The sequence below is a fragment of the Osmia bicornis genome, chromosome 1, assembly GCF_907164935.1.
Source record: "Osmia bicornis bicornis chromosome 1, iOsmBic2.1, whole genome shotgun sequence".
Taxonomy (NCBI): domain Eukaryota; kingdom Metazoa; phylum Arthropoda; class Insecta; order Hymenoptera; family Megachilidae; genus Osmia; species Osmia bicornis.
In genome coordinates, this window is record NC_060216.1 from 5,306,971 (window position 1) to 5,334,772 (window position 27,802).

Consider the following 27,802-nt stretch of genomic DNA (forward strand, 5'->3'; position numbering starts at 1 on the left):
CCTCTATACCCCAACCCTTCGCTCTGGTAAGCACAGCTATTTTAATTGTGTCGTCCTCTGCTAGGATGACCAGTCCACACGGGCCGGTGTGGAATGAACGCACCCTCCCGCGGACCCGCAGCTCGAAAACCTCGAGTATGTGGCCGCGTTACTATGCTTTACTTGCGAGAATTACTGGTACATGCAGAGGTGATTGCATCGGGGGCAAATGGACAATGAAAGACCATTGCAATCTTCTTGGTGCACCAGGAAAGAGCGGTTGAACGCTTTCTACTACCGTATCATTGCTCAGATTGGTGGAATGTAAATGAATAAAAGAATTACTGTACTAATATTGTAAAGTTTTGCCACCTGAAGATACGAAGATTTTTTTATACAGGAGCAAGCAAGATCGTTGGTGGTAATTAATAGCGAGAGCAGGTGGATAGGCATAAGTCGAGGTTATTTCCATTAGACGACTTATTCCAGCATCGTCAACCGGTTCTTTGAAAGCGAGCTCGCATTTTATGCCACTTAACTTCGTTACGTTATCACATGACTTCAACGAACGATAGCAACCCCAAGTCTGAACACCCAACGAGGGATTAAGTTACACTTGCGGACTGACAGTTGTCTTTGAAGGGACTCGAAGTGAAAGCACTCGAAAGACAATGTCACGCATCATAGAAAGATTTAAAAAGTGGCTTCAACTGAATAGTGACACTCAAACAATAACTACGGCCTAAGTGCTTAAAGATTATACTCCCTCTGCCCCATAATAATAATAGCAAAAGAAAATAAATATAGAACGCGACATTTATTATCAAAAAACTAGATTTAATTAAACAATAAATTAAAAATATTGCTCCTAATTTTTATTTTCAGTGTTCAGATAGTTTCTGGATTTTTCAATAATATCGTTACTGCATTTTAAACTTGTAGGTAGGATCCCTTGACTGCGAAGCTTTGCTTTCCCTATATGCATGAGCTTAAAATCTGGATCAAGAACTGGCAAGAATAGAACAATCGCAACTCGATCTTTGTTTGAAAACTCTCTTTTTTTCATCTTACTTTTACAATTGATATTCAACTGAAATAAAACAATTGATTTCGATCAGCGGATGAAATTAAAAAAATAGTTATAATTCGTAATATATGGGTTAACCTGAAAATTGAAAGATGTGTCAAAACAGATGACAGATGTCATGAAATGTTGATTTTGATTGAAGGCTTCACAATTTTGCGCTACAACAAAACTTACAGCTGCATTCGCCAATAATGCCCGTTCAAATATTCACTGGCTACTATTATTATAGGACAGAGGGAGTACATGAAATCATTGTAAAATCCATCAGCTACATTAGGACCTCTGACAAATGTCTTAGCTTTGAGTTTGCCTTGTATAACAGTGACAGTTATTCCAGTATACCCAATAATTCTTCAGAAGCTGGGGTCAGGTTGACGCAAGCTAACAAGTGCACGTCAAAGCGTCAGCACAAAATGGATCTCGTTTCCAAGGAATGTTCCCCCAGAAAGTGAGACAACGGTTAGCTCAAAAGAGTAACCTGGACGCGAAAGAAGCGTGAACACGAGACGGTGGTCTGGTTGGCGGTGCCTATAGACGGGGTTGAGCGATGCGCGAAAGGTTTATCGCTCGGGCGGCTGTTACGAACGTCCGCCATGGTTGAAATTAATCCGAGCGAGGCTGTGTCGGTTAACCTTCTCAAAAGCAGCCGCAAACGTTGGCTCGCGTTTCACAACAGGGCATTTCATTCACCGTCCCCCGGTTGCCGTGAGGATCATCGCGACGCACCTCGCGTATCGCGCGGCTTCTCCTCTTTCTTCGTCTTGCAACGTTGGTGAGATCAACGAAGCGATGCTCTCTCCTTGTGTCGAGTCTCGCGAAGGAGAGGATGAAGCCAACCGGATATATTATGGCGGTGTGCAAGCCTGCATTCAGTGGCTTCTTCGGGCTGAAAGAAGAGCGTGATTTTCGACGCGACAGAAAATCCTTCTGTGGAACCAACCAGCAGAGAGCAGACGTCAGTCTGGTCTTGGGCCCCGTTGTCGCGTGGCGGGAACATAATAGGCAACCACTTCCGCTCTCTGAGCCAGTAATCGCGCTGCCAAGTGCCCCGCAAAGCCACTGAACTTAACTCGTTCCTTCCTTACGCCAATTACCTAGTAATAAGCGATTTAGGCTTAATCCTTTTATAAGACGTCCTGTTAATTATTGTCTTTCATCAACGCAACTGAGATATTTCAAAGATTCTTTCATTACCATACGTAAGATTAAGCGTTTGGTTGGAGTTAAGTATGCTTCAGATATGTCTATAAGCAGGTTGTTATCAATTTTATCAAAAATAAGTTCTGAATAGATAAAGAAGCTGCTGGAATGTCAATATTGAGAATTTGAAAAATTAAGGTTAACGACCCTCTGCCGATATGGGGCAAAGTAAAGAAGAAACACGTTCAACCTAGATGACATCATAAGACGCCAAGCTAATGGAAGAGTCGTCCTAGTAACGTCATAAGATACTTCACTTAACATGGAGAGTTCCAAATGATAACTGTTCGAATATTGTGTGTATTCAATTTAAAAAGAAGAGGGAATGTTGAACAGTACTACTCAAGGCTGGAAGATTGAAGGAAAATATACTTCCATCAGCCGACACTTGTATTTCCCATTTACTTCCTGCAGACAGCATAAAGTCGATCATCCTGGCATGAAATCGCCGCTCGTATTCGCGTCGAATCCTCAAAGTAGAATCTCCGCGCGTCATTGTGACCTGAACGTACGGCACACGAATTGAAGAGAGTCCCTGCCGGCTCGTTACGCACCAATTAAATGTGCGCAGCGTGGCTGCCAAAGATATTAGAGTCATCCGAGCGAGTGGCTGGTCGAGCAAAAATAAGTAATTAGAAATACCGCATGGATAATATACGCTGCAATTAAGGCCGAAAGAGGGCCACCTAGCCGCCGCGAAAGGCAGCTCTACCTCCACCCCCAGGCTTCTCGGCTCTCCCACCCCTGGATCTCTTGCAGAGGCTGCTGGTGTGCCGTGCAAAAGGGGGGTGGAGCCTCAACCGGATGCGGATTCATAATTAAACACGCCCTTAAAACAAAATCATTACGGCTGTGTCGACTCGGTGCGGCTTCCCCCCCGCCCCTCTCTTCCGCTCATCCCCTTATTGCCTGTCTCTATCTTTTCTTCCCTTTTGTCCGTCTGCCCGTCCTCGTCCGCGCACCCTTTTGACGCTCTTCCCGTTGTAGGTGAACGAGTAGAATGGCTGAGACGAGAAAGAGACGGGTTGGTTTAAGGGTAGGAGGCGGCGAGGGTGAGAGCGAGGTGGTTCGTCGATGTCCTCTGCGTTTCTCCGGCTTCCATCCACGTAAAAACGCACTTATACAATCGTATATGACAACGAAGATTGCATTCGCGTAACTAGGATCTCACATTCGTGCGCTCATTCGCTTACTTTGCCATGAGCCCACCTTTCGGAAAACGACCAACCTATATATCACTTCTCCCTGGTCCGCAATCTCTCGAGCCCCAACCTAACCGTTCCTTTTCAAGCACATCGTCGGGGGAGGCATACCCGTTGTACTTACGAGAAGTACACGCCTTTAGATTACGAATCTAATTCGAAATACATGCTGTTTATAACTCTGCTCCTATCTAAGAAACGTATTCCACTGTTTCTCAAGCTCTTTGGCCTGGATTCGTCCCTGACAAAAGACACTTTCTGATTAATCCTCTGAAAGGACAGCCATCAAAGCGAAAAGAAATCGGTCAAGTAGCAACATAGCAAATTACTCCCTCCCCTCAGACTGGCCAACCTACATGGTCTGAGCAAGTGGATTCGACGGGTCGTAGAAAACGCTGGACCAGAGTTCTGTCTTGGTAGCGGAGAGGATCGAAGAGAAACGGAGGACATCGCCGTTGGTGGAGGTACTCGTGGCACGCTCAGAGGGTGGAAGCTAGTTCCGCACACCACCCCCACGACCGAGGATGGAAGGTTGGGCATGCGAACCTACCGAGGCATCCAGGGATTCGAACTGGTACCACCCACAAAGTCCATCGCGCCGGTCCGGCCGCCCCGCGACGAGCTTTTCCTATTTTCTCATACCAACTATAACCGCCAGAAATCCTCCCCCTCCGCCCTTCGGCGCATCATCCTCCTCCAACGGCATCGGCCAGTCATCGAGTGGCTCCCCTGGATTCGTTAAGGAATTAAGGATACATGCGCACCGACTTTGGTACACGGCCTCCTCTACCTCTGGTCAGCATTGCGGATACTTGCCGTTCCTTCTCTATTATTTCTACCCTCTCCCGACATGAAATATATGTGTTATGCGGGTATTTGCTATTCATTGCTGCAGAGATAACAATAGAAAACTGAAAATCTCCGGCTATCTGCTTTCTTCTTATCGTTTAAGAAGAGTCCAGAGTTCCGGATTTAGGATTTATATAGGACATACCGAGTTTTCATGTTTAAACGAACTATTTCAAAGGTGGTCCAGGTGATACTGGTAGCAAATTTGCATAAATTATAAGTTTTCAGTTCTTCGTTATCAACCCATGCCTCTAGTTAAGACTTTGGGATTATCTAGGACTCTTTGAATTTTTATGTCCAACTAAGTCATTTAAAATCTGGTCCAGGTGATACTGATACCAAATTTACCCAGATAACAATAAAATAATTGGTACTTTTGAATATTATAACTTACTTGTAAGATTTTTCATCAATTACGTTTGCTACCGCAATACTCAAAGGCACCGAATTTTCTGACCCATTTCTCAAAGCTGATAATTATAATCAAGTCTGTCGAGTGAATTAAATTTTGGGAAACTGCCCGGCCATTTAATTACTCTAGCGCCAAAGGTGTGGACAGGCTACGAAACGAAGGAGGCTGTTTGTAATTTCGCAAGGTTCCCCCCGCTGAGTCACGTCGTCCATTTGTTACTCAACTTATCGTCAGACCGAATGAAAGAAACAAAAGCGCAATAAGACCGCGAAGTCGCCAACGGAAGTCAGAAGTGGACGACGAGAAAAAGACGAAGACGAAGGAAATGAAACGTTCGCAAACGAGTCACGATCCCCTAATTAGGTGGGGCTAAATACCGCTGACGTTTTTTGCCGTTGCAATATTATCATATTTAGTATGCGCACTTAGGAAGCCGACTTAAATAAGCCCTGGGACCTCCGGAATGCGGAAGCTCCGGGTTGAGAGCACGAAGTCTAATAAGTTCTACTGGTCGAGCTCCAGGCGGACTGCAAATCGTATTTATGCTAGGATATTAGTCCGTTCCTTCGCGTATCCGCCATTTTCGATACCTTCGTGTATAGCTTAATGCTAATTCATCTATTATTCCTAGCAAAACCATCTAGGATTATAAAAAATCACAAAATATCAGATATTGGTCTAATCAGTGAAAAAAATATTCTTCGATCAAGCGACAGTGCATGTAAAATATTAACAGCACAATGATATGCAGTTTTTCTTGTAAGATAAAATCAAAGGAAAGTATGTTTTACCCCCATAATCGAGGAAATTATTATCGAGTTGGGAGAGGGTACTTGAAAGGGTCGCGATGGTGGGAGCCACCCCTTTGCATTGGCTTTCGATTCGTAGTTCACCGGCATTGAAATCTCCTATCTGTCTCGGTTATTTGTACATTTTTCGTGAAACAATGATGAATGATTAAATTTCATTATCTCTTGGTACATTTCCAAATGAAAAATCATCGTCTTTAAATAATTCTTACGTTTAAAAAATCTTCTTCGAATGCTATATTAATTTGATCTCACAATTTTTACTATATTATTACCAAGTTTGTATTCAATTATTACACATATTATAAGTAATTTCTTGTTCTTTTACAAATTCGAATAAAACCACATATTTGCAGAAAACTATGACTCTAGAAATGGTAGTTAGAGAGGTGATTTGTTGGTACAAAGGTGGTGGAAAAGTTTCATCTCGTTGAGAGGAGAAAAGGAGGAATAACGGAAAAGATGAATAAAGAAGAAGCATCCTAAGAGAGGCTCTAATTTTACCAGGACGCAAGGACTTTACAGTCTGAGACTGAAGCTAACTGCTAATTTAAGGGTTAATTCCTTAGGAGACAAGTTGGCAGAGTTACGACGAAAATATTCATGGCATTATGCATACGCTTAGGTGGCCGGTGAGTGTCGCTAATAAAAATTAAAAAGTCTAATTGCGAAGAGTAAGAGACTTCTATCGATTTTTTTCACGACACCTTGTTTCTCGCAGGCATAAGACATACAGCATCAAATATTCATTATTACTTAATCGTCACGATTCAAGAAATAATAAAATGAAGGAAAAAAGAAGAATGTTTTTACGTTCATAAAGGTGTCGCAGACAGATCTGCAACAGTGTTGGTTCAAATTGAAACCAAGATTGATAAAATTTCCTCTTAAATCGAGCACACCTCATCCCCGATACTTAAATCGTCCTCCAGACGACTCGTAGCTTCCTTAATTTGATTTCCTCTGCGAAAGACAACGGCCATTGCAATCTCCTCGATATCTGATTCGTTCGGATATTGAATTCCCTCGACTGGCACACACACGGAAACGGAAACGACTAAACCGTCTCGTGCGTAGGTACAAACGGCACGCTAGGGTGGTGTTACGATGAAATATGTTCACCCCTTCTGTGCCAACACGATCTGCACTTTCTACTTTCAACCCTTGGGAACGGAACCCATGAAAAACTGAGTGGTATCTAAATCGGCTTAAGGGGACAGGACACGGTCGCTTTGTGAAAATCGCAGATCTATTTTTTAATCGTTTCAAGAAGTCTTTAAATAAGACTGTTTTTGAAGATTTCACTTATTAACCGATCCAAAGAGTAATTTTTAAAGCATCATCTCTCGTTGAAATTTAACCGTACCCAGAAAATGACTTTTTAAGTACACGTGGTGAGTTTAAAGACCGGCTGACGACATTTGCACTTGGTAACTTCGAGGAAGACTGCAGATGTCAGGACTTGAGCGTCTGTGATGAGCAGGAAAGCCGTGCGAGGGTGGAGCAACCTGACAGCAGGCTGACAGTCAGATTTGTACATTTTAAGTACCGAGTCCTCTACCTTCGGCCCCTCATTTCGCGCGATAAATAAGGCTCGGTAACTTCGCTGCGAGAGTGATAATTAAATTGAGACGCTTCAGGCGTCCGGCACGAACCTTTTTGCTACCCGAATAAAATTGAACCTCCTTAGGAAGTTTCTTAAGGAAATCTTTACACACCGTGAACCATCCTTTTCAAGTAATTCAGAATTTAGTTCATTTACCTTGAAAATTAACTGTTATAAGATCAACTTTACATCAGGCAAATAGATATCCCCCCTTGGTATAAGAAGAGCCTACTTCCTTCAAATCAACAATCACCTGGTTGATATGTCCGAAAGTAATTCGCGAAAGAAAATTCTCATCCTCCTCGCAATAAGTCGACACCGAAATCGTAGTCGTTAAAAGAGTACGAGCTCTAGAGTAGTATTCCCAGTTTCAGCATTCAGCTAAAGGGGATCACGTTCTAGGTAGGGAGCTTGTAAAAATAAAGGGAAATTTATTCGCGTAATTTGAGTGGGTGTAGAGAGAGCGAGCGTGTGTTCGGTGTCTCTCGCAGCATCCACCGATGCTGGACCCCGGTTGGTTAGGACCGTCGTTGAAGAGTGGCAATATAGTTTCCCTTAATGGCGCTTAAAAAAAAAAATTTTAGAAAGACGATATTAAGGATGTGACTACGGCGGAAAAGAAGCCGAAGGAAGAAACGAAGGTGGAGAGGCTGAGTGAACGAGAAGGAAAAGTACACGACGAGGGTGAGGAGCAGGTTTCACAAGGGGGTGGGGTGGAGATGTACTTGAGGGGAGGGTAGTACGAGCCCGGTTAATCGCCGTAAGACAACCGGAGAAATGAGCGAACAGTAACGCCGGCTTGAGTTCGTTCCTTCTTCTGTTAGCGTGGGGTGGGAGGTTAGGGTGGAATTTAAAGGAGTGTCGAGTGTCGGGTAGGAGGGTAAAAAACGCGAAGAAATTAAAGATGAACCTTCAGTGAAATGGGGCGTGAGTTTATAAGAACCCTCCGTTTTCGAGACACCCGCGCTGCTTTTCCTTCGCGTTTTATGTCCGGCCGACCAAGTGTCTCCTCGGTTCAATCGTACCCGGCCGGGAATAAAACGGCCGTTTAGATTGTTGCACGCGTCGACACACGATTACAAGGGAATTTCAAGACCCGTTTCAGCTCTACTAAACAAAGGGTGAAATTTTCAGCAAACGGTATTATATCGTTTGACAAATTGCCCGACTTCTTCCATACTTTATTTAACACGTTCGCTACCACGGAAAAGTAATTTGGATATTTCATTTCCACGATAAACGAAATTATTAAAATCCAAGCAAACTCGTTAATTACCATAAACATTTATGAATTCCGTGCAAAGTAACGCTTAGTTCCAATCAAACGACCCAAATTCCTGCATCTTCCTCAGCATTTACTAGGGTCGGTGGGGGGTGAGTCTTCTCTTGAATACAAAATATCAATCAGCTTTAGGGGAAGAAGCGGGCGAGAAAAATATTCGGTAATTACGACAAGCCCCTTTTGCCATCAGACGACCCCAATCACCGTCATCTCGATTACTCTTCAAGGATGAAGATTTCGATTTCCCTTAAAAGTTTCTGTCCCATTAGCACCGGTAACGTCTTATTTCTCTAAATGTCTCTCTAAAATACAGGCTTTAAAAGAATTATCGATCGGATGTACCGATCTATCAGTGATGGATATTTGAAACGATTCGAAATGTATCAAAGCCGAAACATTTAGGCTGAAACGAACGGTGCCGGAAAAAAGGGGGAAACTCATTTTCAAGGCATAGTCGTTCATTCCGGGAAACATACAATATTCCGGCAATAAGCTTTGCAACCCATTCTCCTTTCCACGCATCCTGTTCGTCCCCTTCGAGGTCAGAAAATCCACGTTCCAAGCTTGGGCACAAGGAGGGGGGAACGCGGTATTATAACGAATCCTCGCGGAAATTAAAGGAAGGACCTTTATGTATTCTCTCGGGAATTCATACGTAGCCGGTTAATTACGAAATTCAAATTAACAGAAAAAATGGGAGATCTAGAGGGGGTGGTTGGCCGACGTTTTTTAAGGATCTCCCCCTTTTTAAGGCCACGGACTTCGTCTACTTATTACGTTTCTCCGGTAGCTCCGCTGGCGGTCTGGCAGTCGGTTATTTACCTACTCGAGGTTTTAATTACCTAACCTCCCCCCTCCCCCTGCCCCTACCCTTCCTAGCTCTCTACGTCGGACAGAAAAGTAATCTTGGAAGTATGTGAAAAGCGAGCACAGAATTTACGTAACGGACGTTAGAAACAAAGTAGGTATATATTGGCCTTAGCCAAGCACTTTTGCTTTGTTAGCATGAAATAACGACTGTAGAAATAATACAGAATAACAATTCTGCTGGTATTATCCTATTCCGTAGCAGCTGTTCTAATTTCTTTTTCTTCAGACTCCTGCAATTCGTGTATGAACCTTTTTTTCTGAGGTGCATTTTAACTCGGTGACGTTGACGCGGTAGAAAGTTACTTGGTCATTTACGCGGGTCTCACAGACCCGGTTTAAAAGTTTTTAACGAAAAACTAATTTTTAATTAAAAACTTCTTTTGTATAAAAACCTTCATCCATAAAATACCTTTCCTATTGTGTATCGCTCTAATAATTTGATCATTCGCTATATGTAATGGTACTATTACGTTTCTTCTCCGTTTATGGCAGGAAATCGAACCGATATAATCGTAACATCCCTTAAACGTGCCAGTTTCGACCCCCTACCAAAACCCCAGACGCATCGAGACCAAAAGCTACCGTTCGCAAACGAGTTTTGTATCGACGGTTACGAGGCTCGTAAAAAGTTATAGTTACATTATAATAAGCCCAGAGAAAGCGGCGAATGTTCGGTGGTGAGAAAAACGAAGATGGCTGAATGTAAATTCCTTGGGAAGGGTGTAAACAGTGAGGCGAGAAGTTGACGATTTATTGGGATGTAAAGAAGAAAATCCTGATTATTGACGGGGTTTAAAGGGTCGTAACCGGCAGGTGAAACGATGTCGAAATTATGACTTTTCTGATCCCTGCAGGCTGTTCGACGAGAACGTTTTCTTTCGTAATAAGGTAACCCCTAACATTCGGTATGTTAAATATAAATGTGTACACAACTTTGTCATATTAATGTTTAGAGAGTTATATAATTTGACTAAATATTTAGTTTCAATTAAATTTACCATAATATCGACGCGTAGCATCATTAGCCGATGAAAAGCGGGCTTAACGACTACGATAAGGAAAACACGAGCGCGGTTTGCTATTCGCCGATGGTAAAGCTTATAGCGTGTAATATAAAGGCCAGTTCGGCGAGACGAAGTCGGAATAAACGGAAATTACCGGGGCCATCTTGTAATTATACGGCTAATAGGAAGGTAATTTAGTGTCTCGAAGTCGAGTTACCATCGTAGCCGGAGACGTCTGTAGGAACGGTTGGTAGCCCGTGTTGGCATGGCCTTCGCGGAAAATTAAAATAATAAACGGCATCGTTAGGATTCATCATCTGATTTTAATTTCCATTCCGAAATGATTGCGCATTATCTCCGGGTCGACCCGTAACACCGTTTCTGGATTTACTGCTCGAGGGCCAAGCCAGACGTTGCTCAACCGTTACTCCGTTCCTTCACCCTGTTTTTACTTCGTCCTTTCCAATTTTACCTTCTTCTTCTACCCTTACCATATAATCTATCTATAAATAATCTATATATTGTGTAACAGATTAATCAATCTGTAAAGGTGAAGGTAAAAAACCATCACGGCAAAAGTGCAGAACGCGAATCTTCCTAAATTAGAGTGTAACTACCATGGAAGTACGATAAAAGTTGAAATTGAAAAAGTTTGACACACTGTCGTGGATTTCTAATAAAAGCAACCGTGTCGTAACGTTTGCCTTTTCAATAAAACGGTACCGATAAAGAGGCTAACTTGCTCGACTTTGTTGCAGTTACGACGCTTTTACGACTTTAAGACATAATCTTACGTACGAAAGCAGAGAATGTATATTTTATAAATAGATTCTTAGATCTATTTCCAAAAATATCCACCCCCATTCAATAAACCTTCCAACTGTTTCCAGTGTACGTTCCAAGCCGTTATTCTTCCGTGTCTGTCCATCCATTACCGTTTCATCGATATCAGAGGATCTCTGACATCCGGTGGTGCTGTATGAAATTTTATCAGCGTGTTCGGTTAGAAAACAGGAATCTCGTTGAAAACAGCGTACATCCTCCTTGTTTTTCCCCAACTGTTCGAGTGATGTATCGGTACGGAAGGTCGTAGATTTTGTCCTGCAATGCGCTCCCATCATCGCGTATTCGCCGACACGTTGAGCCGGTGGGCCAGGCGTCATAAAAATTACGTCGAAATCTACGAGCAACGACGTAATACTTTTCACATTTTTCGAGCGGACAAGCCATTATGTGGAGTGCTGCGAGGCCACGAAGGCGATAAACTTTATTTTCCAAAATCGTCGGCAACGCGCGGCTCCCGATGCGTGCCTCGTCGCCGACACCGCTTCCACCCTAGTCGTTACGATCGCGATAACACGCGTCACTAGGAACGTACGAGGGATGTGGTGGAGAATTCCGAAAAAAAAGAGAGAAAAAAAGAAGAAAAAAGAAAAAATTGTCGAGCACATATTTTTTAGCCGCGAGGGAAATGCACCCGGAGCTTTTCGTCGCTCTTCGTAAAAACTCTGTCTAAATGTACCCTAACCCGTGTACTCGTAATAACGGGCATATAATTCGCGCATTCGACACCAGCTGCATTTCTATGCTTCTCAAAATAAATCGAGCGTTATAGCCCGGGTTCGAAGTCATCCCTCACCACGAAGGCGACAGCCTTGAAGATATGAAACTTTGAAACGGTCGTGCGATTGTGTACGGTTTGTTACGGTTAGGTAAATGGCTAATTAACATTACAACTACCCGCTAGGAATCTCACGGCGTGCTGGCAGCATTGCTGATGTTCCGGTCGCGTTCTCAACGGTGGCGACGTTGTTCGCAGCCGCGTAATTTAAGTGTACCACCGAAGACACGGTTTCGCCCTGCGACGCCCGGCATTATCATGGTAATTTGTTAGAAACAAACATTATAATTCCAACGGTAGAGGGAGAAGGAGCGTGCTGAGAACCTGGCTCCTTTGGGTGGTTGAAGATGAAGGTTCTGGTCGTAGGAGGCGGCAAGACTGAAGAAAAGTGGTCGGAGAATGGCTCCGGTAGAAGCGGGCAAGGGTTAAGACTTGGTGCCCAAGTTAAAGGCGTAAGATCCACCGTGTTTTGGACAGTGTCCATTGTCTCGGGGTTATTTATTAGAGACGGCGCCGCTCGCTTCGCCGACGCGAAGACCAAGCTAAGATGGTGCTCTATGCCATATAACGGTGGCGGGATTTATATCTTGGTTCACAACCAAAACGCCATTATGTTCTGGCAAGGCCGGAACCCTTTCTCGCCCCGGCAATCTTCCTTGTTCGTGATTTCGCAGTGATTAAGTCAGTCGAACCAAGATAAACTTTTCTCTTCTAACGAATGACACCGGGTCTTGGAAGAATGATAGAGAGGGCTGGATTTCATTTGGTGCAAACTCGAAATAAACAAATTGATTTATCAGAGTACGACATGAAATGAGCGATAAAGAGTTCGGTCCGTTACTGTCTGAAAATCCTTAGGAAATCCTTATCCTGAAGAAGGTAGGAAGACTCGAGGGGCTAGAAAAGAGGGTGCGAGAAAGAGGTGGAACGTGCGCCTTCAAGCTGAGAAGAGTAGTAGGGGGATGAACTCGAGCAGCCACCACTAAAATCCGTGCTGTGTGCCACTTCCTGCGCGAGGTAGAACCGTGGAATTATTAGATATGCAACCGCGACGGCTGCCCTCCTACCGGCATTATTAAACTTAGTTATGAATGCCCATTAAAACTGTAAAGGAAATGCATTAGCCTGCCAAGGTATTCCAGGGCTGACAAAGCCACCCCCTGCTGGAACGCGAGCCACTTCGACCGACTCACCCTCGCCCACACCGGAAGAGATCATCCGATACTTGGGGACAATTCAGGACTTTTTGTTATTGATGCGCTTCAGGCAAACAAATAAATTTTACTAGCATCAGAAATGATAAGGAAGCTTCCTTTAGTTAAGGGTGAGAAATCTTCGAGTTATACATTCTAAACTGGAACAACTACTTTTGCTAATAAAATGAACTTGGAAATTGTTACAAAAATTTACCTTATAAACAATAAGAACATAGTCCAAATAAACAGTGATTTTTGTATAAGGGATAGGTTGGTGGTGGTAGAAAGCCTCCTTAAGGGGTTATTAACGCGGAATTATTGCCATTGTAGGAGTTGCATCCCTTTCTCCACTTATAGGCTATACAAGCGACGATAATAGAGAAGGTACGGGGTAAGGGATATCGTGTACACGCTTAGTACCTTCCAAGAGGTGGAGTGTTTTGTATTTCAACGGGAAGATTTGACAACGAACCACATTGTTCTATTATACGACTTCCAGAAATAGATAAAGACACTACGTTCTTGAACGACAATTACATCTGTACATATATTCTTTTTTCTTCTGTTTTTAATCATCTTACTTATAATTAGAAGTTGTAATTCATTAAATTCAGTTAAAATTATGATTAAGTAAAGGTAAACCGAGGAAAATACTCATTCATTTTCTCTTCCCTGAAAAAATGTACCCGTTCTTCTACTTGTACCTACGCGCATGTCGCTACTTTCAATGCATGATGAAGAGAAAAAGCATCAGACGAGAGAAAATGTATCTGCAACGGTGGTAGGACAAAATACGCATGCCAGAGGGGGAAGAAGTATGAGTTGGTTCATGTCTACCACAAAAGCCATTGTCCGCCACTTACTGAATTCGTCGAGGCTCCCCCTCGCCCTGGCACCCTTGTCCACAAAGCACACACGGGCTACCAATGTAAAACACTTCCCGTGAATTTTATTGCTGTAGGTACCTCATCGTATACTTTCACGTACCGGACCACCTAACCTGTGTCCAGGAACCGACTGGACCACCCTTCAACCCTAGCCAGTTTGCTTATATGCTTGGGCGTAAAACTGACCACCGTACAGGGTGTGAAGCAAATACGTAAGTGCCGCTACCGTGCAACGTTCAAAATGAAAATAAAATTTTAAAGAATCGATGAAACTTTATCCAAATAGTTTGTTCGGGATTGCTCTTTCCGCGGATTAAGCTTTAAGAATAACTAGAATGTCGTAACAGGGAGATTTGAAAATACCTCGAGCGAATGAAAAGCGAGAAATAATCTGATAAAACCTGGACATTCAGTTTTTTTCATATCCTGTACAACAAGTCTCTCGACCACGTAGGTGTGTAGTTATTACCCGGGGTGTACACGAGTGTCCGAGTATTTACCCCCGTCCGCGGGAAGGAAAGCGGCGTTGTAGGTACAAATGTCGCCGTAAAATTGCTTTTTAATTATCGTCGGGAGGATTTTGCTTATTACGTGATATTCCATTCTTTCGACCGCCTGAGACGGGATTTCCTGTTTTGTTTGGACCTTAGGACGCGGTTTCGCGAGGCGGTGCTTTTAATTTAGATAAAACGCTCCCTTCACGCGGGCCGGCATATAGAAAAGCTCACGTAGACCTACCGAATTGCTACCGTGTCATAAATTTCTTTTCAGAAAAAAGATACCGTTGTTTCGTGAGGGTCCAACGCGTTGCTGTAAATTTTCCCGGTACAAACCAAGTATCGACTAGGAAAGATACGTTCCAGGGAAATCTAACTTTATCGCCAGAAGATACAGGTGAGAATCAAAAGTTGAAGCCGGCAACCGGTCGAGAAGAAGACTTGTTATCTCGTCGAGAAGGATGGGTCGGGCAATTCGTTAGAGAAGCGGTAAATTCGCGAATTAAAGAACTTATTCCATTTGGGCAGCCAAAGGGGTGTGAACGCTTCCTCGTTCGTATTATCTCGCATCGAGCGAGAAGAACAAAAAGGGTGTGCAGGTGTGGGGAGGGGTGGCGGCGGCGGCAGAAAGGCGAGGACGAACGACGAGGAGAGGGACATAACCTGTACGAAGAGGGAAGGAAGACGAAGGGAGAGAAAGGGACAGAGAGGACGCGTTTAGACGTTCGTTCCGCTGGTAACAAAGATAACTCTATGCAATAAAAATGATTCAAAGTTTCCCGCGGCGGATGGTGGTTCCGATGGCGGAGCGGTTGACAATAGCGCGTCTTTGTCTCCGCCCCATACCCTGATGCTACCCCGCTGCCTCTTTCGCCCACCTCATCCACCCCCTTCTACTCTGCCTCGTCCGTATCCTGCGACACCTATCTTCCGGTTTAAAGTCCCGCCGTGCGCGCCAGGGAGGAACCTCGCTAACTTTTATTATTTACGACCGATATTTCTGTCGGCCAACGCGCATGCACCTAGCGGACATAAAGTGGCCCTTGGGTGCCGCGACGATTGTTCAATTCAATTGACTCTTAGAAAAATGCTGAAGGGTAGGAATGCCGAGGTCATCTTGAGTTTTTTTTTCTCGATAAGACAAGAGGAAATGATGAATGTGCAATGGAGGGTTTCTTGACGGTAAGAGTAGATGCTAGAAGTTCAATTCAAAATCTTAGGGAAATAAGAATTGGTCCAATTTTTAAAATAACCCTATACATCTATATTATCCAAAGAATTACCTTAGAAACCATCAGCACCAAACATTTATTCATTTCTCAACCGAGATCCATAAAGTTCTGAAACTATTTAAATTTTAAGTACTGGTACAGCCAGTAAAAGTACAACCAACTAACTAGAGGAACATTCTTGAACAACTGATAGTACTCCTCAGGATTTTCCCTTATCAAATCAACGGGTGAACGAGCGATGATCGGTCCCTGAACGGTGAGGGTATAACCGGAAAGGACCCTCCCCGAGACTTCTCTATTCCACCCCTTGGCCGCGTACTCTTTATCTACCTAGCTACGAATACCCATACGTAACCCGGTGAAGGGTCTGAATTTGCATTTTATTCGCAGTTGTGGACCGCGGGTTCGTGGGTTAACGTTCCTCCGCGGCGGTACAGACATTTATTTTAATTAAATTACTCCGGAGCGTCGAACAACCCATTTCCTATAAATTATCCCCTCACCGGTCCTTTGGTCTGTGGTGGTCGGTCGGTGCGCTGGTGGTGGCGCTCGCGAGCACCCAGGCATTAATGTACCCGCTGATCCCATGGTGCCATTGAAATGAAATAAAAGCACAGGCGAGAACGAAACGTTCTGCCCATTCTCGGTGTGTGTGCGCGATTCCGCCATGCCGCTTCCCTTTCATTTACCACGTAATTATTTTCCGCTAGTGCGCGTATGTACGTACACCGATTAACCCGCGGGACACGCGTGCACCGACACGCGCCTCCTGCGGCTGTATATTGGTATCGCGGACCATAATTTAGCCGGAGCTTAATCGTTCCGAATCAAAAGTTCGCTGGAGAAAACGCTTTCGCGGTAATCGTCGTATAAGCGGACACACCGAACCGCGGTAATGGGTCCACGGTTATCGAGGAACGTCTACTTAACGAAGGTCCGAACCTTTAATCTCTTCAGTGGTAAACGCTTCTCGATTCTCCTAATTCCTTTGAGTCATATGAAAATTTTAACTAAATTTTACCTAACCATGAATTATAATTAAAAAGTCGATTGATTTATTAATTCAGATATTGTATACTTGATGATAGAAGCATAAAGAAATATAATAATAAATGTAGCGCAGTGAACATTTTTAGCTATCTGATATAAATTAGTCTACATTGCACGATAACAGTATAGTGCAGTTTTAAATTACACAATTTGGTAGTAGTATCAATTGAAGGTATATATTGCAATTGGATGCAACGCTATATAATAATTGAAGTACTTCAGGTGACCATCAGCGAAGTTTAAATTCTTCGTATAACTGTGTATTATAATGTTACCCAATAGTACCACTAATACTGATTTGATTTTCTGACTAAATTACATTGTTTCCTCCAATTATGTTTAATTCTTTATCATATAGCTTAATCAATGAGCTAATGTACAAAAATTATGTAACAGAATGAATTTTCATTAAAAAGTATCAGCGTAAACTGATATTCATCTTGAATTGAATGCATTGACACTCAATGTTTCATAAATTCAAATACGTATGATACAATCAGACGCTTGCGCGGTTTTTCGCGAAACGTGTTATTAAGGTTAGGTATACCCATAACAAAACATAACAAATATGCTACGCCACTATTTCCAACTTATAAATCTATGAAGTACGCATTAATTGAATTAATTATAAATTAATCGCTTACTTGATAAGGCACATCTTCTCCGCTTTTTGCACGTGTGGCCGCAACGTTTAATGTCATCACACAGAAGTCCTTAGCATTCCACACATATAACACGTTGTCACGAATTTCTAAAATGTTTCGTGTGTCTTTAATGTGTTTCGATAAATTATTTTTCAACTCTTGAAACAACCGACTTTCATTTAACCGAAGCGGATCAGTACACGAATTCATATTTGCGGGAAACGAGGTTATAACGCACGCAACGCACTGAACGATCACAACAACGAAGTTCCTCGACTGAAGTGACGAGCAGAGCAGCCAACAGTGCGAAATTGAAACGGTGTAGCGGTCTTGTCACGCGAAGGTGTTTACAAATTCGTATTTCAATACGACTAACAATAAGTTTACGGTGCTCTTCTGTTTGGAATTAGGAAACAGATTCGAGGAGAAAACAGGCGAGGAACGTTGTGTATTCAACAGATTCAACGTGATCATCTTTCGGTATGTGTTATTTACTAAAATAACCTAACTTTTCGTCTGTTTACTTTCTTTATTTTATAAAAGGTTATTTATAGAAGGTTAGATGTTTGTCACGAAAAGATATCTATTTTTATTAGTATTTGTAGTAATAGTTCTAAATAGGTTAATATAAGATGAATTTCATGTGTAAAGTGATATGTTTATATTGAGAGAAAAAAATAATTGCAAGCAATTTAAATTGCTTCAAGGCTCCGGAGGGATTCGAACCCTCGATCTCCTGTTTACTAGACAGGCGCTTTAACCAACTAAGCCACGGCGCCATTGAATTTGGTTTCTGAATTTACACTATTTATTTTTATTACTTCAAATATATTATATTGCATTTTTATTTGTAGTAAACATTGTAGGATATATTTATTAACAACATAATAATAGATTATTAAAAACGTGAAATATAATTTTGTTTCATAAATCTACATTATAGATTGCTGTAATTATTCTAATTATGATTTTCTATTTTTCATATTTATCTTATTAAAATACCATTTGTAATTAAATATTGAAAATTAGCATGGTGTAAGTGTGATAGTTAATTGCAAAGAGTTTTCATATATGATTTTCTCTATACCTATGTAGAAAAATTTTGTTTCTTTCGTACGAAGGGGTTGTAAATGCAAAATAATTCGCCCCCGGGTGGGCTCGAACCACCAACCTTTCGGTTAACAGCCGAACGCGCTAACCCATTGCGCCACGGAGGCCTCTGAATGGCACCCTTTTTTCAACAAACTAGGACTAGTTTGTTTTTTATTTCACAATATATCTAGTTTTTTATGTTAATTTTATACTATTCAAAAACAAACGTTAGACGTTATAAAATAAACGCGCGATTTGTCTCCAAACTTAATCCGATACCACTTGTATCAACCCTTAGCTTCCATAGTTTAGTCATGGCACTGAATCTTTAATTTTCTTCATTAAGTCAGATATTCTCATATAAATATTTTAAAATATCATACGTGAAACGCAAATCGAACAGATGCGCTGGTCTTAGAACCTGTTGGCAGTGGAACGTCAGTCCATAAAATGAAAAAAGGACTGCATTGGAAAGAGGACGATAATGCGTGGTGTGCTAACTGAGAAATAGTCTGGCAGTTGCGTCGAAACTATATACGGTTAATTAAATGGGGTTGGCTCATTAGTAACTGTCTATATGCAAGGCGATGGCCGAGATGCGATTGGAGGGTGGTCCCAAGGTGATTTATCCGTCACGATGGATCGCAGATGTTCGACTGGTACGTGGCATGGGTCGCCACAATGCTGTAATTAGGGACGCGTTTCGTTTATACGCATGCATAATAAAATCCTTTTCTTTAGTCACGTGATCGATCAATAATAATTTTTATAATTACTATGCAACGTGCGTAGGTCGTTTCGACGAACGACTCGTGACTATTTCTAGGTCATATCGCATGAAATCATCCCTCTTTCCATTTTCAAAGTTTATTATAAATTGAAGTAGAATCAAGAGTTAAAATACGATTGAAAATTGCAATAAGTTTTACTACGTGACTGTTACGTAAGACGATCCAATTGATCCTAGCATTAAGCCAGGACACTTACCTACCAGGAGAAGACACTTTGGTTTGGGCATGCTGACATTAACGGCTCGTTTAAATTGTGCGTTTAATTACAAGTAAGAGACAGCCGCCGTGAAAATTTATCGGTCACTGTTACTGTCCCCTTCGTTCCTAATCTACGAACCAGATACCCGCCGCTAAACACGAGAGATACAAGTACTTCACGCGCAATAAGATACTTCTCACTCTTTTTTACTGCTGACTCGATTCAATTTATCAGCGACGTAGATATATTTTCTAGTTTATAATATAAGATTAACTGCAATCTTTGCTAACGTTATGTTCGGTAACCGTATGGATCTTGTTTCCTTATTAGATAGAAATTTGTGCCCATAAATCTAAATGGTTCCGTGGAGACGTCGAGTGTTCTCCTCCCGAAAGTTTACAGCCTCGTGTTCTCTCCTTCTCTTTCGCTTACTATTTCTATCGGTTTACACCTCGAAAAGCCGGGGTACTTTGCAAGCCACGGCGGATGTCTATGATGAAGGTGAGCACAGGCTGTAACGATGTAACGGGTGAACATTGCTCACGAAATCATGACGAATTCATTCGAACTGCGAATTACCTTCCGGTCGACGGAGTTTCGCTAAATATCCGGAAGAGGGTACGTATGCAAAACGCGTGATCATCAATATTCCATCGCGGTAAACCTGGCCCAGGTATCTGGAAATTCTGTCTTGCCCCCAGTGTTTGCTTACTTCGCCGGATAAATTAGAAACCGTCGATTAATCAGCAATTCTGGTTCGTTAACCACGCGGTGGTTCTCTTCTTCGATGTCTATTTTGCAAGTATTTTACATCCCTCTTTTATTAGGCTGCTTCTCTATTGATTTATTCAACTGTTTATATTTTGAAATGAATTTAATTGGGGTTTGATAATCGATAGAGCAACTTTTTAAGTTGTTAACAGTAATGTGTTATTCCATAAAGAAAATAAACTTTGACAAGGGTTATTATTGTTACGAATCCCTGAGTTTGTAGTATAGCAAAGATGTAATTGGTTCGTTGGACCTTTCGCATCGCCTTTGTTAGCTCATCGATCACCAAATGCTTGTCAGTGCTCGTGCGTGTGACAGAACGAACAACGAACACCCGTTAGACAATACGTCTTAACACTCGTAGGTTATTGTGGCGTTGAAAGGGAGTAACTTATAGGGGCATTGGGAATTACCAGTTTATTATTAGGGAGATAGCATAGAGGGCCAAGATCAGGGGTTGCTGTTAATTCTCCTAACACTTGGCTCCCCGGAGAGAACACGCCGCCGTCTTAAGACTTCCACCTTCTCAACCCATTTCGTCGTCGTGGCAGTGCCGACATCTTGAATCGTTGCCGTGTTAATTAGTACGACTTTAAACGCGCCCGCATGTGGTGGCAATCAGGATTCCCTGAAATGATTTCGCTCGTCGCCCACGGAAAGATGTAATCTGTATTAATAACACCGTCTGAGCAACGGGTTCAACGTTTGCAATTGAAAAATCAGAGCAGCTAGAGATAAGGCCACTTAACGGAGAAAAATTGTCGCTAACAGTGGAAACATGTTTCGCATTTCTAAGATTGCTTATTGAGAAATTTGTGCCAAGAGAATTTCAGATGCTACTTTTAACAATTTTTCCGATGTTTTCTTAAGTTTCAACGAGAATAAAACCTTACAGTTCATTTATAAAGCCGCCATCACGAGGGGTCAGATAGAGAAAATCGAATGTCCAAATGAAAGGAACCAATTGATAAATCGAAAAGAGCGGAGAACAGAGTAATCTACGGTAAGAAGGATGTAGCCTGGTCAATGGATGGTTCCCAGATGCTTGTACCATTTATACAAGGCGACGTAGAATTGTAGAACGAAAAGGATTCGCCAATGGTGAAAGGCAAGGGAAGACGAATCGACGACACCACCGTACAAACCCACTCGACGTCTTCCATACGTCAAATTCACGCCAACTCATCTTCCCACCTTCCGAAAATGTTTCGCCTCTAAGCTTCGGATTAACACGTTACCTGCCACTTAAATCTTTCTTGATCAATCTTCCGGTAATTTAATTTGCACCGGTCCCTTTGAGAAAAATCTTGCGCCTTTAGGAAATTGTATTCAGAACAACGATATCCAATTAGAACCAGAATGAAATTCGAAAATAGAAAAAAGAATAATATTACTAATCACGTAATATCATTTCATCGGGCAATAAATTTCACTACTAATCCCTTAGAAAGATAAATAATTAAATAACAGCATTTTGCAATTAGGCTAAAACTACTTCAGTACTAAGCCCATCAAAGAGCTTTACCATCAATTGGATTATATATTAAAGTTTGATTTGTCGCGTGACGTTTGAATATAACAGGGTCTAAACGGGCGCACGAGACCCATAGCCGTTTTTAATTCGTATGACAGATTGTCGGTGTCCCCCCACTTTCGTCGCAAATGGAACTCATCTTTCCCTGGCGGTATTTCTTAACAGAAGAAAGGTCGGTGTTGTGAATTTCCATATAGGATTGAATCCGTCGGAATTTCGTCGTGACGAGACGAAACGCAGGGGAGGGCCGTCAGACAGACGTGCTGCAGCCAGATAGCGGAAGTAGTAGACGACAACTTCCGATGGACTGCATTGTGTACGAGTCGCATGTAAAGTGTGCAGGAATCAAATGCGAACTCGTTCTGACACGTAGTTTCCGTGGATTTTCGTTTCTTTTCGATCGGCTTCCAGCGTAATCGCGAAAGAACAGTCGCGAGCTAACTTTTATTCCTCCGTTTCAATCCTGGAATACCAGGGTTCTTTTGAACAATAATTTAACAACGAATAATATTAACGAACAGCTTTCACAATTTGACCCTACTTCTTCAGCAGAATCCTCAGAATTTTATTTCAGAACAAAAAATATTCGTAAAGTTTAAATTCGTGTTTACACAATTTATAATGCCCATGGCAGCGAAACGCCACCGTGTGTCGGATTTTTACCGTGCTTGCAGAAGACAGTTTGCCCAAAGTCGACCGCATGCAACGTCGGATAACGCCCGGTATGGACGGTAGGTGATTCTTTAAGCGTGAAATAAATAACTCGGCAGGGCCCGACCGAAAAACGTGACAGGAACGTTCCTGACCCTCGGTCGTAGGCACATTGCGTTAACGAGAGAGGAAAAAGGAATAAAGAAGCTTGAAGGGTGAGCACATTTTAACGTCAACAATTACAAATATTCTACATACATTATCATCGTGCTCTCTTGACCATTAACTCTTTTGCTTCAACCATATTGTCTGGGTATTAATATGGTCACCGTGCGACGCGTTTGAATGTTAAAATGAAGAAGGAAGAATGGAAACCGAAAAATCAGTTTCAAATTCAAAATCTATTAAATAGGAGTAAATTTCTCTGCTAATATAGAATTTCTGTCAGGCACATAATTCGCTCTCAGCTGGCTCGTCAATCTTGAAGTCGGCCTTGCCCAAATGACTTCTTCACATTTCACGTTCGGAGTAATTACATCCATCAGTAATTACACCGAACCGTTGTCGTGTGGTTCGATGACGAATGCAAGAATAGCGTGCATGTTTAAACGATATATACGAGCTCTCGGACTTATGCTGCCATGACAAACGATCCAGGGAAGGGTCGATCAAGTATTGGCACGATACACGTTGAACGATATAAATGAATCGGCTCCCTGGCTCCTCATAACGGGAGGGGAAATATGAAACATTAATGGACAGATGCATTTTCGCCAACGGGAAACGAACGGCGAGTGAATGTCCGTCGATTTATTTCCTGTCGAATGATTCTGTCACCGACGATTCACGAAAGACACGCAGCCGAACCATTATTGCCAGGAACCTGCAAGAAAACGCTTAAGACGTTCTCTTGGCAAACATTCTGGTAATTGATTTCCCGATTTGACGAATGATCTCGATCGAAATCGTGAAGGGGAAAATGGGGTAGCGGCGGTCCGTGGACAATGATGGACAATGCCAGATTGGCCTGCTCGCTGTTCTGAAATCCGACAATCCAAACTTATAGAATTTCAAAATTATTCAGTTCCGAAAGTACAAACGTCTCAAGGAACATTGTTATTTTAATTGCATTTCATTGGCTGACTTGTACTTGAGTCGGTAGGGTAGATATCGTCGATGGAAGGTTAAGGGGTCGCTAGTCGACCGCTTTCTTATCGACTGGAAGCACGATGCAAAACGGCTCCGTGATTCCCCGATAGAAAGGGGTAGCTGCGAACTGGCGTTGCGCCATTATCAAATCCCCAACACCAAAACTGACAATGAGAGCAATACAGAGGGGTTGATTTTGTCCACAATAGAAATGAAATTTCTACTATAGATTGATTTAAGAATAATTTTCAAACCTTTGACCAATATGATATGAATCAACCCCCATTGAACCATTTTATTATTGAATGTTTATCTACACTTTACAGTTGAAATCAATATAAAGGTTTCAGATTTATGGACCTTTCTTATTGTTAAAAGAATACTGATACGCCTTGTTTGATAATGTCAAAAGAATCGTAAGAATTTCGCCGTTTTTCGTGCAAGATTGCAGTTTGGCGTGACCAGGGTTCTTCAACAGCACCATTCGTCCATTCGTCGTCGCTTAAAAAGTGTGATTTGCATAGGGAGCGTGTATCATTTTGGTCTCGTTTTGAGGAACGCCAGTGTACACAGACTTCTCTCGGGCTATTTATATAATTTATAAATAATAGAGACATGGGTATTTTGAGTTGCATTGAAATTTCGACTTACCGAGCGACGATCTTTGATTATCTATCGGCCAACCGGAAAATTCTCGGACAAATCTGTGCTTTTCCTCGGAGGAGAGCATGTGTAGACGTTTCTTTTGTCTGGAGTCTCCCTCGTGAGTTATGGCCAACCAATAGAGGGAGAGCCACGAATGGTATATTGGATTCGCGATACGCATTTCGCGTGCTTCGCGATACTCAAATTTCACTCGGTAAATCACCGCTGCCTTATTCGCCACAGCTTCGAGAGGGTCGACAGAAATCGACGATACCTTGATTCGAAGGTGGAAATGAAACCCTGTTTTCCCTAGAGTCACGATTGAATCCGTCTTGGATCGTTTCATTCAATCAGCAACTCGCAATTTCTTCAATACTTGGAAAATAGTTTGCCAAGTCAGTGGATCAAAGCAAAATCATATTTGCAAAATAAGAATTGTTGAATTACAAATTATGCATATTTCAATTTTTTGCTATCAATTGATTTTGTCAGGCGTAATTGTCGAGAAAATAAGGCAAGGGGTTAAAAGGATCGATCAAAGAAATCAAAAGGGGTTGACCGATGAATTATTGATCAGTATGAAATTAAAAAATGAAAGAAGGGAGGGACTGTTGTTCACGTGTACCTATTCTAGATTATATCAGCGCCACCCTATCAATTTCCACCCTTGAACAATATCTGGCAAACGGGAAGATATCGAGTGGCATGGAGGGGGTGGGATCCCTTATGTGTCTTGTCGTATTATAAAATATTGACATGCATACTTCGTTCACGGTGGATATTTTAGGTGACGTAGAAGGTGGATGGGGACAGCTTTAATAATATAGCAGACGATTTTCAGGTTTTCCCTGAATGTTTTTCATTCCGGGCCTCCTCTGTTCGCGGGTGCAACCCCTCGATTCTTCCCTTTGCGCGAAATGTATCACCGTTATCTTCCTTAAAATCTGCATATTGGAAACATTGCGAATTTCCATTAAATTTATTCAATAATTTTTTAATCTTGCCAGAGTGAAATCAGATCAACCCCTGATGGTACCTAAAGATTAAATACAACAAGTGTCCTAAGACTGCCAGTAGGTCATCTAAAGCCAATTTCTGGGCCGTGCAATTTAGCGCGGATGCAAGAAAAAAATATGGCATCTTATATGGTCGAAGGACCAAGGACGGTAGTCATCGTTGCGGTATCGGCCAGTCGGGTCCCTTCAATAACCTCGATACAAAATTCTTTTCACCGTTGCCCTGAATGCCTATAGGAAATATGTGAAAGGCCGTCTGATTCAGACGGTCCAGTGTTGGCTCAGGCCTTTCTGTGCCTGTACGGAACGGTCGGCGTTTGCAAGGCGTCTATAAGCCACGGGCTGCCGTAATGAAACATAAATTATTCAATCGAAATCAGCCGCGTGCAGTGGCTACCAGGCGGCCCAGTGTTTTTTTCCGCCGAAAACGGCCTTTAAACCGAACCCCTACAAGCTTCTGGCCAGAAGAGAAAAAGGGGGCCGAGGCAACAGCCGGCCTCCTCTCTCTCGGATCTTTTTCTTTTCTGCATCGCTGCAGACTACTCGTTCTGAACGATTTTACGTTTTCATGGGCCACGTGCCGTCTCTCGTGTTTGCGCTCGTTTCCCGCTGCCGCGTAACGAATCGAAAGAGTGCGCTTTTTTTTTTCTTCTTTTCCTTTTTCCTTTTTTTTTTTTTTATTACAGACCGGTTTGATTGAGCTTCCGCTTTCCTCGTTGCCTCGCGAGTACACCACGCAGACGCGAGCTTCGGTTTTTAATTCGAGGGCCAGGCTTAATTACGGTTAGATGAGCCAAGCTTTTTTTCACGGTGGGCTACGTTTATCATGCAAGTGAGTGACAGGAGACTGGACGAGTGCAAAAGTTACCATTTCCTTTTTTTTATTAGTATTATTTATACGAATACGGTGAAGATGCGAATGGATATTTGGAATTATTATTTTTACTCAAATTATTAAACGTACCAATATCATTTTAAGATATTCGGTTAAAAAATATGGTAACTACCCCAGTCTTCGACGATTTTCCCTCAAGCCCACGTACACCCTGTAATTAATCCTCGTACTCTCGGACAAAACGTCTTTGTCCCTATCTGACCGCGTTCAGTATAATCTTTACGCGACGGCATGTTCGTTCCATAAAACACACGGTGTCTCATCGCTTGGAGTGCGCAATATGACTTACCGAGGACACGTATATAGATTTTTATGCAAATTCTATTGATATCCGATCGTGGCTGACGATAGCGCACGGAACCTACACGTCGCATTTATTGTGGCTGGTAGAAAACCGAGTGCACCACGTGACACCACCACGTGACAGTACCAGCGTCATTATCTCCAACGCTATTGGACGTTGCCGGTCGATTGGTCACTCCGATTGGTCGACATAGGGGTTGATCACGATTAACGTCGTTCGCTCCGCACGGCAGCCTTTTATCAAACGTATGTGTTTTAGAAATTATACGTACCGTTGAATTTATCGAACGATACGCCGTCGAAACGAATGGTGGGTACTGGCGAGCAATTCTTGAACCATTTCAACTTTCTATCGTCAAGTTGCTTAAATGTACCGTACGATTCAATAAATTCCCTTTAAATGCAGTTCTTATTCAAATACAAAGAAATTTCATGTTTCACCGTACCGCGATATCGCTGTTTAAATGTATACCTTAGTTGTTACCTAGTGGTCGCACGTGCAAAGCGATTTTTCTTCTTTCGGCGACGGCAGGTGCGTGACCCAAGGTGTGCGATTACCAGGCCGGCGCGAAACTCGGACCAATTTGAAATATAACTCCCTCGTTATTAATAAAATTTGCATTTACAAGGGCGAGAAAGTGTCACGGGACGACACGCGGTCCGCCCCGTTAGGCTTAAGTAGGTTCCTCGCGATTACGTCCGCGATCCGGAACTAACGACCTCGATAGATACAACTGTTTCAGAAATTTCTTTTCTTAGTTTAATTATTACGTTCCTTACTAAACATGCATATGCGATGGAAATCGATACTTAATCTAATACTGGGATACGTTAGATTACGTTACCAATCGACAATTAATCTATCTGATCCAAATGAAAATTGGATCCAAAGCTATTTTTCCAAAGCTCGACGAATTAACTCAGCAATCGTGGTGGATGTCTTTGAAGGCGAGGCTGACGTCGAGCATAGAACCGTCCGGTTGAACGTAAAGGCTGTTGGGGTTTGATTACTCGTTATCGAGGTAACTCTACCGTCGTCTGGCATCTGATAAAGGCTCGCGAGTAATTATTAATCATAGACCGGGCCGTATAACGATCCATCCGACTCTTATCTCGGTGTCGAGTGATGTATGCAAGTGGCCGAGGCCCTGGTGCCACGACCGAAGGGGGAGGATGGGTGGCGGTGGTGTACACCCCGTTGACCGGGGTGCTGTACGGTGTTCCTCGTCGCGTTGCTGGTTGCTACTTGGTCGCTGGGGGTTGCAATACTTCACCAAGATAACAACTAATAATCGATAGTGGCATTGCCAGGTACGCAGCCAGGTACAT

General features: G+C 42.5%; 1 protein-coding gene, 1 long non-coding RNA gene and 2 other non-coding genes across 6 annotated transcripts in view; 1 reads left to right on the forward strand and 3 right to left on the reverse strand.

Annotated features, from left to right (window-relative positions):
* The window catches only part of LOC114876920 (nuclear pore complex protein Nup88), a 48,691-nt gene extending 30,955 nt beyond the window's left edge, over nucleotides 1-17,736 (reverse strand). For both annotated transcript variants that reach the window (XM_029188856.2, XM_029188855.2), the window contains exon 1: nucleotides 17,428-17,736. In XM_029188856.2, coding sequence (XP_029044689.2) covers nucleotides 17,428-17,637 — 210 coding nt within the window. In that variant the 5' untranslated portion in view covers nucleotides 17,638-17,736. The remainder of the gene's footprint in view (nucleotides 1-17,427) is intronic.
* A 32-nt stretch (nucleotides 17,737-17,768) lies between these two features.
* LOC114876922 overlaps nucleotides 17,769-27,802 on the forward strand; it is a 91,981-nt gene continuing 81,947 nt past the window's right edge. The window contains exon 1 of one of the 2 annotated variants that reach the window (XR_003789473.2): nucleotides 17,769-17,907. This is a non-coding gene — a long non-coding RNA (uncharacterized LOC114876922). The remainder of the gene's footprint in view (nucleotides 17,908-27,802) is intronic. The other variant, XR_003789472.2, reaches the window with a different exon arrangement.
* Nucleotides 18,133-18,206, reverse strand: Trnat-agu. The gene has a single exon. It is a non-coding gene; the product is annotated as a tRNA-Thr (tRNA).
* Nucleotides 18,571-18,644, reverse strand: Trnan-guu. Its single transcript has one exon. It is a non-coding gene; the product is annotated as a tRNA-Asn (tRNA).